The following is a 12,301-nucleotide window of genomic DNA, read 5'->3' as shown; positions in this document are numbered from 1 at the left end:
TCACGTATTAACACGTCCATTTCTAATGTGTGCCCAAACTGCAGCTCCACGCCCCATGACGTCGCCCATCTGTTTTCTTGCCCCAACGCACACACCAATTTAAGTCCAATCGACCTTTGGACTCGTCCCCTTGAAGTGGCTAGGTTTCTTCGACTGGGTCCTGGTTAGTTTCAAATTACTCCCACCCCTCCCCTTTCCCTCATCCCAACACTCACTCCCACCATTTCCATTCCTTATCCCATGTATTCGTCTTGTAATCCTTTCATGTTATCTGCTTTCAGGTCCCGGCGGGTTACAACAACAACAGCAATTATTTACTGTCATGTAGGATTAGCATAAATATTTAAATACAAAAGGAATTTTCATTGGAGTTTATGTGAGTTAGAATTTTGTAATTGCCTGCAAAGAGAATTAGTGAAAACTTTGTCAGAATCGCCCTCGTTTGCGTAATAAAGTTAGTTGTCTATCACACGACCGTGCCGCTACGGTTGCGGCAGCGATTGGATCTAGGTTACAAAAACACATGTCTATCCCGATTATCAATGGGATTGTTACAATATTAACAATCAAGTGCAGCTCATCTAACTCAACATACGATCAATAATCAGAGTATTAATATGAACAAAATTTAAACTTAACAAATTCTTTTTTGCTTTGGAAAAGCTTTGAGAAGTGAACCTACCAGTTTTTCTATTAGTCATTTGAAAATATATACTTTATTTCTAGCTTATTGTATTATAGACGTTTATTTATCCTGGAGAAGCTTTTATGTCGAAATGTTACGAAAAGTTAATTTTCTCGAACTCCAACGTCTTCTGTTACTCAACGTAAACACCTTGATGGTGGTATTGAGCTTGTATAAGCTATATGTTTGCGCAATCTGTTTAGAATTGGTTCAAACAAACCATACCTATATATTTCTTGTTATAATATATAAATGCAATACCACTGTCTTTTATTCTTTCACAAGGAATATTCTTCAGAAAATTTTTAGAGCTTGGTAGATTCAACTTTTAAATGGTATTTGGGGTAACGAAGTCTGTTACGCCAAGTTATATCCGTAATGCTCTAAGTGCTATTGGATCAGTATAGTATTGATATTTTATTATTTTTATGGTAATTTTCAAGATATACCACAAAATTAAACTTGAAAGATAATAAAAATACAACTATATCTTGTAAATTTGTTTTTTGTGAAAAAATATGTTTTTACTTAAAATATATACATACTTTCTATCTACAGCAATACTTTTCAGCCCAAACGTATTAGTTATTAAAAATAATTTATTGTTTCGTAACTTAGAAGCTATCTTCATAATTCTTAATATTTAGTTGCTATTAAATCTGCAGTTCTATAAGTCCACCACGCAACGCCAGTACTAAATGCAGAACAGAACCCCCTTGAACTTTATAATCCGCAGCAGTTTTATCATCATTCCTAATATAATAAAAAATTATTTACTTAGTGTGCATATGTATATTAAAAGCATTTCGATTGAAAAATTATCATACATTTGCTTCCCGGAGAATATTAAACGCTGCTGCTGAGGTGGTATACCTTCTTTTTCTTCTACACGCTCTTTAATTCGGTCAACTTTATCTGTGGGCTCGATATCGATTTCAATTTCTTTGCCGGTAAGCGTCTAAAATAAAAAAATAGTAATTATATGATCTCTACACATTTTCTATTTTAAAAAGTTAAAAATATATTTTTAAAATAAATTATTTTTTAAATGCCGACACATAGAATTGTTAGCAAATTTTTAAAGTAAACAAACATTTTTTTATGATTTAAGTTATTTTAACAAAAAGGATTCAGAATGTGTTTAATAATACAAAAATTTTTATATTTACCTTTACTTTAATCAGCATCTTAATTATTAAATTTTATTAATTCAATTCTAGATAATTTACTAATAACAATGCAAAATTATTATTTAAACAGCTGTCATTTAGCGTTATTCTATGTTTTATGCAAATATTTTATTGGCGCGAATGAAAACATAGAGAAAAATAAAAACAAAGTGCCTTTTTGCGCTAAGTTTGCTTATTCTTGAAATATGTTTATGAAATGTTATTGTTGGAATATAGCGATTAACTCGATAATATGTTTCACATAAACTTGATAAATCATTATAATAAAATTGTTTATTTATCATTATTTTATACATATTCTAAAGCAAATCACATATTTAGGTTGAAATTCAAATTAATTGGGCTAAAGCAAAAATTGTTATAAATAAATATGACTTTATGAGTATGCAGTTTTAGTCAGTTGCTCAAAAAATATTCTAGTGTATTTATACACAATGAAGTTCATTGAATGAACCAACAATAAAACCTGCTACCGCAAGAATGGATTGAAACGTTCTGTAAGTTGAGAATTAATATATTTTCGTTAATCGTATGAAAATATTATAAGTTTGATATTATGGAAACGGATCAAATTTCTATAATTTTTTTACAACAACGACTAAATAACGGATTGTTTGATTGTGTCTACATGTTGTTGTTGTTATTGTTGCTGTTATTATTATTATTGTTACTGTTGTTGTTGTAGCCTGTGGAGCAAAAGATGAAACATGAAAGAAATCATTTAGACGTATACATTGGTTAGGATTTGGACGATGGTAGAGAGAATGAATAACGTGATGGAACTTTAATGAGTAAGAATGGGTGGGATTTAAATCGAAGACAACCAGGATCAAGGCGAAGAAACTTAGCTGCTTCAATGGGGCGAATTTTGGCAGCATTGCCTAGTATTGTAAGGTGAAAATCATTTCCTAAATATTGTTTCATGAGCTGAAGGGACAACATTATCCATGTTTAACATGTTATATGAATTACGTTGTTAATATAAACCCATTGGATTTACAAGTTCACCATTTATTTAAAGCATGAAAAAGTGTATATATCTAGATTTGATTTGGAGTGGCAATATATTTAAGCAACTAAATGCATTTCATTATATGTAACAAAATAATGTCATTTTACTTTGAAATTAACTTTACCTGTGATTTAAGTATGTACATACATATATATTTACTTAAATAATATGAAACATATACATATGTATGTAATAAGAGTTCATTAGAGAGTATACCTGGTTAACATTGTAATATGGTAACAAATACATATCTTCAGTGGTTAACCTCAGCTCTTGTTTAAAGAATATCAATGATCCCTCAAATATGAATTAGATGAAATAATCTCTAAGTAGAGTATACAAAAATGGTTTACAAAACATATATACATCTAATAATCTAATATACAGGGTCACTATTTATATTTTGAGCCTTGGTAACACTGATTGTTGTCAGGTGTCATCTGACGTTTCCATACGAGAGTTTGACTTTATTAAACAAAACCTACCTTAGACTTTTTGTCAAGACCGTGGTATTTGTGTTATTCGCAGTGATTTGTAAATTGAGTGTACGCGAAAAGTGAAAATAACGTAAACAAATCTTCGTGCGATGATTTTTTACGACTTTCGACGTGGATTATCAATACAAGAGTGCATCGATCGACTTACTTTCACATTTGGCGAGGAAGCTCCATCCTTTGCCGCTTTGGAATGCTGGTACAATGATTTTAATCGTGGCCACAGTTCAGTTGTTGTGCCTAGTGATTACAACTAGTAATCACTAATATATTTTAGATTAAACTTTAATATTGAAAATGAAATATAAAATTTTAAAAAAGTTTCGTTATATGAAATATAAATAAGCCGTGTTATTTATTTTCTCATGATTTAATGATGACACCTTTATGCAGAATATACAATTCAATGCGCTAATGAACTAGTAATGTTACGGAAATTTTAATACAGATTTATTTAGTAATTTAGTAATTTTATTAGACACAGATTTATGCCTTTCCTGGTGTAATAAAACAACTATTTGTTGAATGCTCCCAAAATGTGCAAATATTGTTAAGGAACAATGCTTACTATAATCTTTATTCATGTGTAAAACGTTAAAGTTGTTTGGGAATGTAACCCGCTATAGGTATGATGAACGACGACCAAGTGTCGTTGTAACTGACGATTGGCTTTGAGACGTACATCCGGAAGCTCCTGGAACAAGTTCTTTATTAATTCTAAGGCAGTTTTCTATATTGCAGTAGTAATTGGAATAACTATTTTGCATAGTTACAAATCAATAAAGGCTTGTAACTAATAGTTGTTCAATATAATCCCAATTCACTTAATATTTTGATTGTATTATTAGTATAAAAATTGTGAACACTAAAACCCATTTGTTTACGAAATAGTATAAATTCATTTCGTTTAATTTTTTAATAGTTTCTTTTCGTCATAAAGACGATTAACTCCCGGCAAGAAAAAATTAACAATAAATACATTCTGTTTTTTTCTACAATTTTAATATAAAATTATAGAACACAATTTGCTTTCCCTTCTAATAGTTTGAAATCATAATGATGGTCAACCGTAGCAAATTTGTAATTAATAAAATTATATAAATATTTTTTTTTAGAAATAAATTAGCTACTTATAATTGTGTGGATCGATATTATAAATTAGTTTTTGTATAAAACAATTTTGGTATAAATTTATTTAAAATGTTTTTGTCCCAATAATTGAGTTAATTGTAACGATATAGACGGACACACAGGAGTGGATGTATTTACATTTTAAAACCACTTGTCTAAAACAAACAAATATGATATATACATATATTAATACAACACATACATATCAATAAATATACATATATGCTTGTGAATATAACATAAATTATATACAAATCTTTAATAATAAATTGTGTAGTAAATTTGTTTAATTTTGTTTACATTTATTGTGTGTGTAAAGATTTTTTACTTAATTAAAATAAACAGCTCTCTTGATTTAGTTTTAAAAACTATTTAATAAATATATATACTACAATCGACTGTCAGATAATAAAATTTTTTATCTTAAAATGACTAACTTTCAAGGAACATAATTCGCAGTTTATTATATTTGCGAAAATATAAATAATTATTCATAAAATATATCCAACCCAAAGATGCCAACGCAAGTTATTCATTTTGACCATACTAAGTTTTCAGTAAATCATAGATTTACAAACAAATCCTGCAAAAGAAAAAAATGAATAATTAAAATTTATTATAAAAATATTACCGTTATATTAAGTCATTTCTTACCAGACTAAAACTATATTGTGTGCATTTATTGTAAGTGTGAGGTCTTTATGTTTTCAAATAGCAGTGGCCATTAGTTTATGATACTGGAGCTAAAAGAGAAAAAAAATATTGTTATTTATTTTTATTAAGTTTTGTTATATATTATATTTCAAGTATGATTTTTAAAATATTTTTTTATATACAAAGACATATACTTAGGTATAACATAAGTGTATTCTATATAAAATTTATCCTATACATTAAGCATGTGCCAAGATGTAAACATGGGTTTATTAAATATTTTTGTTTTATCGTTTTAAGGAAATAAAGATTGGTACTAAAAATGGCATCTTTAATAAATTAAATATATATGTGAATAACGGCTACATAATGAACTGGATCTGTTTAAGTTAAAAAATTGATGAAGTTTTATTGGCTGTATAATCTAAGAGTTTCAATTTAATTAAACTTTAAGTCAATTATAAAGATTTGAAGTTTCTAGTTATAGTATTAGCCGTGTCTAGAAGTCGGAGTCACTCGTCATCAGCAGCTAAGCACCGATCACAACTCAAACTAAAATTCGATCGTGAACAATTTTCATGCGCCACTAATAAATCCCGAAGGAGTTTTACATTTAACAACTTCATTATTTAGCAAAATTGTACAAATACTGTTATTTGCTTAACTTTTGAAACTAAAATAAATTTTGTTTGAAATTACAGAGTACAAAAAATAGTGTTTTACAAATATATTTAAGTAAATTTAAAAACTTACATGTGTTATGAAAAGTCTTATCTGCATAGTCTTCCTTATATTTAGTGTTACTTCAGTTTAGTTTGCTATATACAGAATATACACAATTCGCATTTGTACAAGGTTTGTTGACCAACATCGAATAATTGATAAACTTGAACATTCAAATACAACGTCAAGAGAAAACCAATCTAAACTTAAACGCATGATAAATATACATAAGATGTTGTAACTTTTATGTTTGCGGAGATGTTCTAGGTGCATAATTATCCTGCACGAGCAGGCTGAGGCGAAAAAACAAACAGCATCAAAAACAATATAACTGAGCCTTCTTGAACATTATAGTCGGCAAAAGTACGACTGGTATCCCTATTATATATAATAAAAAAAATTATCTCTTAATAAATATACATAGTAATCTCCATTAAATACTTACATGATTTGCCTAGCAAACAAAAAACGAGAAAACATAGGTGGCCCACCTTCCCATTCATGCACAATATCCTTAATCAATTTAATTTGATCGTTTGGTTCAACCTCGACATTATAAACTCGATTGGCAAGGGTCTATTTTAAAAATAATTTTGATTTATCAATATTAACATTTATTTAAATAAAAACAGTGTAAATAAGTTTTTATTATTAGCCGCAATAGGCAAACAAAACAAACACTGCTTGTATTTGGGTTGGATGTTTTTAAAATTATTTTACTGGTTGTATAAATAATAAATGTATTTGAATTACCTTAACTTTGATCATCATTTTGGCGTTAGTCACAATATATTTATATTACAGCACGAAACCTTTGAATAAGAAATATATGTAAACTACGAATAGAGAAAATTGCCTGCCTCTATAGCAAAAATATTTGTTTTGACAATTAAAAAATTTTTATTTTCTATGTTAGTTTTGTTTTTGAAATGTCAAAATTCTATATTTAAGTGTTGCCATACACAAGTATATTGAAATGTCATTGGCAAATGATACCAAAAGTACACAACAAGAAATTTTGAACAAATTACATATAGAATAATTCTTTTATTTAATAAATCATTGTTTTCTATTTTTGATTTTAAAAACCACTTCAAACAATTGTTCTTTAATTTAGGGAATACTCAATTGAATTATATAGCATATTTTTTTGTATTGTGTCATTTAAGGCCGTGTGCGAATTCGAGTAAATTGATGGTAAATTGAGGGAAATAGTAAATTATTTTGGTGTGACAGCGAATGTTAGATAAAAATTAGATAAATAATTAGATTAGATAATAATTAGGTAAATTAGGTGTTACCATTGTGAAAATGTTATAAGATGTTTAATGAATAAATAAATATATCTGAAAACTTTTAACCAAAATAATAAATAAGTGCAATAAATAAATAAATATATATTTACATAAAAGCAGTGCAAAAAATCCCTAAGAAGTTTCAATTTCCTTTACCTTAATTTATTCAAACTCGCACACGGCCTAAATCAAATTTCAGTTAATTTTCACCGAATTAATTTTTTAATTAAGTTGAGACAAAAAAAAATTAATGAATGTATGTTATATAAAGAGTCAAAACATAATTGCAAATTGTATACTGTTACTATTATATTGATAAATTTAAACTTTGCTTAAATTTAAACGTCAGTGTTTTCTGGGTGGATCCGCTTACATTTGTAATAATTTTTCCATAAAGGTGTAAATTTTGACGAAGTGAGTAGCACTCTTTTGATTACTATGAAGAGGTACAGAAAGTCTCGTCCAACGTTTAACCAATGTTTAAGTGAATTTTATATTATTGCTATCAATGTCGATGTTTTAAATTATACAAAAACAATAATTTATATTTGATGTGTCTATAATTGTCTGCATAACATCGTCATAAGCAACAGCTACTTCTTTTCACCACTCATTTCGCAACAAAAAAAAAACAAACAAACTGATTTGAATTTTATAATTTTATCAAGAATAAATCTAAAAATTCTGTACATTTTGTTTTATTTTTTTTCCTGAATACCGAGTTACTAAGTTCGATTTAAATCCTTCCACGATTAGTTTGATTTTATAATAAATTACTATTCATTTTGTAGCTATTTATATATAATTATTTTATCATGTTGCCACTGTAACTAAAACTACTTATGTTAATGAAATCAAAATTTGATCGTTTTCATTGGCATAAATTGATTTAGACATGTGAAATAGCTTGTTTGTTTACATTTTACATATAAAATACCTATATCAGACCATTTTAAATTTTGGTAATTTCTCTTGTGGAAAATTAATTTTTAGGGGTAGCATTTGATATTTTTTGCCTTAAATCATTTGATTTCTTTATAATGAGCTCATTTATATGTAAGGTTTTGTATGAGCAAAACTAAATGAGGCAAGTTGAACATGGTATTAGAATACAATATAAAATTATATGCTATATTAAAATAACTTAAAGATACTCACAAATATCCATGAATGTTTCATAAATTGTTTAAACAGCGTATATAAGTAATTTTGTGAGTGAGTTCTCTAAATTTATACTACGTAAATAATGTTCTCTTTAGTAAGTAGCCATTTTAATTTTAAAAAAAAAAGTTTAAGCGTGAAATCGCCCAACAGTCAGTACTGAGGCCAGAGAGTCTTATTGTATCAGTTTCACTATTGATTACATAAAGTCCCTTAAAGCTTTGTGAATAAAGTCCAGAACTAAATCTAGAGAAGAGTTCTTGATCTGTTCTGGTGAGAAACATACCTATAACTTAGTACTGCAGTTGGTCCTCATAGCTAGTCCTCATACCACCAGTCATTAAGTGACACGCGAGTCTCTGACGTTTCGTATAAACAGTAACAGATCCAGCCAGTGTAACCCTGTTTTCACCAGACCAGGTAACCACATATCATGATAGGACGTACTACTCCCTGATTTATCCAAAATACCATGTTCGGGTTGAGGTCACAAGTTTTGCCTATACAGGACCGCGTTGTTCATAAAGCCATTAGTGCTTTATTATATTCCTTATTTAAGTGTGTATTCCAAGTGAGTTCACTGTCGCGGCCGACTTACAAGGACTTTGTTTCACTAGAAAGAGGAATATTAGTGTTTCCTGAACGTACAGGACCTATGGCTGTTGTATACTCGTAAATGGTAAAATTGCAGTATCAAATCAATTGAATATTAAAAAGTAACTTCATATATTCATTTCATTCCCTTCATACTAAACACACTCTTATTTTTCTTCATATTGGATCGTATAGAGGATTTCCAGTCGCGTTGTGGATTACGAATTCGCTTAGTCAAAAACAAATCGTAATAAATATGTCTTCACTTATTTATCATGGTAAGCATGCCAAATAATAAACAATTATGATGAAAGATGGAAAATATTCTTAAGGCCACTATAGACGGCCAATTTGCATAGATTTGTTCTCAAGTATTTTGCTTAATTTTCTCAAAACAATAAGCAAGAACCAGACTATATAATAACCATGTAGCTGCATGTATTAACGAGTTTATTCAATTTGTGTTATTAAATAACAAATACATATATATGTATGTACATATGTATATATCTACATATTAATTTGGAATGGTAGTTGCTTATTTGTGTATAAATTAATTATTAGAAGGTTTTTTATGTTTTTAAAATCATTTTAATAGAAATAGTTAATGAATCTAATTACATTAATTATGTGTCATCTTAATTACTAAGGAAACTAAAGATAAAATTAATAATATTTGTTCTCTTAATGCGAGATCACATTCGAGTATGCATGCAGAGACGTGGAGTAACTATTTCCAACGCATCAAGGTATTTATGGTACGGACTGCTTCACTAATATTACGTATGTCACGCGCATAGGTTCTACAGCAACCGCCAATAATTTTTGCACCCAACTGTGTCCATTCAGGAACATAATTTTCCAAAGGTATGCAGTGTTCTCGACCCATCCAACCTTTAACGACATCATAAAGTTCTCCGCTGTTTGGATAGACAACAAGCGGAACTTTTTCAGCATCAGATCGATCTCCATTAAGATTATTGAAAAGTGAACTCACGTACTGGAAAAATGAGAATAATTAATAGTAAAAATTGTATAGTCTACTAGTACGTAACAAATATTCTTACTTTGGGATGAACGCAATTTACGCCTATGGCTAAACAGTTATGCTGGGCGTTACGTTCTTTCAGGAGCTCCCAGATAGATAGAGCTGCATCAGCAAAATCTTCACCATGGGCTAAAGTTTTATCATCCTACATTCTTAAATGTTAGTTAAAAATTTTTTTTACTTTAGATGGAAAGATTACCTTGCATTGAAATGAAACCCAAAATTTCACATCTGGATAATCATCGCATAACATTTCGACTAGCGCTTCGGCTTCCACCTGACAGGGTATGGTTTCAATAGCTAAAGCATCTACACCAGCTTCAAGACAAGCGTCAATGCGTACACGATGCCAGTCTGTAATTTTTTTTGGTGATACATAATCTGCATATGAGCCGGTATATTCTGAGCCATCGTGTAAATGAGCGCCAAATGGACCAATTGATGCAATTATCATGGGTATATCTACGTAAAAATTGTTTATGGTTATACTGCTACATATACATATATATGTAATATTTTATTGATTTACTCTCTGGCATAATTTTAGTTTCTTCATAACATTCCGTTAAGTATCGTTCTTTAGCTATGTGAGCCAGTCGCACAGTGTTTCTTATCAGTTCAATGCTCTCAGGAACACTCAAATCTAAAAAATTCACATAGCCCTCCACGCTAGCCTGGTATGTGTTGGTCAGTATAATGTCTGCACCATCTATAATAAAAAAAAAGTTTTGATGTTTATATTTTGTATTGAAGCCGGTAAGGTTAGCAACAACAAGTTTGGTGTCTGTATTATATATGCGGAAAAATTTTTCTACCGCAATGAAGTATACATAGACTCATAATGCAAAATTTAGAACCTTGGACTCTTCCCAAGCTTTGATTAGCTGCTATGCCATAATTTTGTAATTATAATATTTTAAAAATAATTTTTTTCCTGGTTATCAATAATTCTGTTGACACATTGACTAAAATTGTTTATGATTTTAATTATGTAAGTGTTTAGATTAGTGAATATAGTCTTCATTAATATGTATTGTATGTTGCATCATCTATTTTAAATCTGTTTATTTGCCAAATTACTTAAGAACCCATTGGCCGGTGAAATAAACTGTGAACACGAAATTCAAAACAAATTCTTTATTGTTTTTTGCAAAAAAAAAAAAGAAAAATTAATAAAAATAAGGTGAAGATCAGGAAGCTATCAAGTAAGTACTAGTTCTACTACTAGTTCTGGTAATCATACCAAAACTAGTAAAATTTTCGTCGCAAAGCATATGATTAGAATAAGGTCTTCAATTTTATTAAATTTGATGAGGCTTTGTAAGAAACAAATCGCTTGTAGTCTTATATACTGCATTTTAGCATTACTTCGTCATTTCCTATTTTTTGGAACAGTTTTCCAAATAATATTAGCTACCAATTTCCAGAAGAAAATATTTATACGTTAATATTTTGCTAATTGCTTTAGCCATAACTACATTGTGACCGAAAAGCTTTCGGAAATTCTCATTTAAAATTCGCGCGCTGTATATTTTTCGATATTTTAAGTTTATGTAGTTTGGCAGCACTGTACTTAATTACTATGCCAAAAATGAGCGCGATCTGTCAGACAGTTCGTTTACGGCAGCTGTTGAAACCAGTTCACCTCAGTAGTGCGTTGCGAAAAAAACAATGGAAAAAAATATTGAACAAAGAGTTTGCATCAAATTTTGTTTTTCGAACGAAATTTCGTGTGCAGAATCGTTGCGAATGCTACAAAAGGCTTATGGGGAATCAGTTTTATCGAAAACTCAAGTTTATGAGTGGTACAAAGCCTTTCAGGACTGTCGTACGACCGTCGAAGACATGCCGCGTTCTGGACGACCTTCGACCTCTACCACCGACGAAAACATTGAAAAGGCAAAGGAAATCGTGTTCAAAAATCCTCATGTGAGTGTTAGAGAGATAGCACGAGAGCTAGGCATCGGTCGTGAGATGGCTCGTTTGATTTTGGTGGACAATTTGTGTATGCGACGTGTCAACGCCCGGCTTGTTCCGATTCACCTCAATTTGTTCAACATTATCAACGATTTTAAGGCCAAACATTCAATAAATACCATCGAACAGCCACCGTATTCACCTGATCTTGCACCGTGTGACTTTTTCCTGTTTCCCAACCTCAAATTACCACTCAGAGGAACGCGTTTTGAATCCATAGAAGACGTAAAACAGAATTCGCAGAGGGAACTCAAAGCCATACCGGAAAGCGCCTATAAAAAATGTTTTTGATGATTGAAGAAACGTTGGCATTTGTATTATGCTTTTCATGGGAATT

At 29.9% G+C, this 12,301-nt stretch overlaps 2 protein-coding genes and 1 long non-coding RNA gene across 5 annotated transcripts in view; all 3 read right to left on the bottom strand.

The window, feature by feature from the left end:
- Window positions 1-1,266: 1,266 nt before the first annotated feature.
- Window positions 1,267-1,896, bottom strand: LOC119689762 (NEDD8). Its single transcript, XM_038104662.1, has 3 exons — window positions 1,855-1,896; window positions 1,513-1,643; window positions 1,267-1,438 (listed from the first exon to the last, which is right to left on the bottom strand). The coding sequence occupies exons 1-3, from the start codon at window positions 1,870-1,872 to the stop codon at window positions 1,339-1,341; spliced, it is 249 nt and encodes an 82-aa protein (XP_037960590.1). The 5' UTR covers window positions 1,873-1,896; the 3' UTR covers window positions 1,267-1,338.
- Window positions 1,897-4,912: 3,016 nt separating this feature from the next.
- LOC119662229 lies at window positions 4,913-7,829 on the bottom strand. 2 transcript variants are annotated; one of them, XR_005250732.1, is made up of 6 exons: window positions 7,558-7,829; window positions 6,643-6,701; window positions 6,335-6,465; window positions 5,920-6,267; window positions 5,167-5,255; window positions 4,913-5,095 (listed from the first exon to the last, which is right to left on the bottom strand). It is a non-coding gene; the product is annotated as an uncharacterized LOC119662229 (long non-coding RNA). The 2 variants fall into 2 exon arrangements; XR_005250731.1 differs by lacking the exon at window positions 7,558-7,829 and having other exon boundaries at window positions 6,643-6,766.
- A 1,684-nt stretch (window positions 7,830-9,513) lies between these two features.
- LOC119687918 (homocysteine S-methyltransferase 1) overlaps window positions 9,514-12,301 on the bottom strand; it is an 18,993-nt gene continuing 16,205 nt past the window's right edge. For both annotated transcript variants that reach the window (XM_038102473.1, XM_038102471.1), the window contains exons 3-6: window positions 10,517-10,696; window positions 10,187-10,449; window positions 10,007-10,132; window positions 9,514-9,939 (exon numbers count right to left, since the gene is read on the bottom strand). In XM_038102473.1, coding sequence (XP_037958401.1) covers window positions 9,670-9,939; window positions 10,007-10,132; window positions 10,187-10,449; window positions 10,517-10,696 — 839 coding nt within the window. In that variant the 3' untranslated portion in view covers window positions 9,514-9,669. The remainder of the gene's footprint in view (window positions 9,940-10,006; window positions 10,133-10,186; window positions 10,450-10,516; window positions 10,697-12,301) is intronic.

This window comes from Teleopsis dalmanni, chromosome X (genome assembly GCF_002237135.1).
Source record: "Teleopsis dalmanni isolate 2A chromosome X, ASM223713v2, whole genome shotgun sequence".
NCBI classification, from domain to species: Eukaryota; Metazoa; Arthropoda; class Insecta; order Diptera; family Diopsidae; genus Teleopsis; species Teleopsis dalmanni.
The sequence above is the reverse complement of the archived record's forward strand: the minus strand, read 5'-3'. Positions and strand labels throughout refer to the sequence as shown.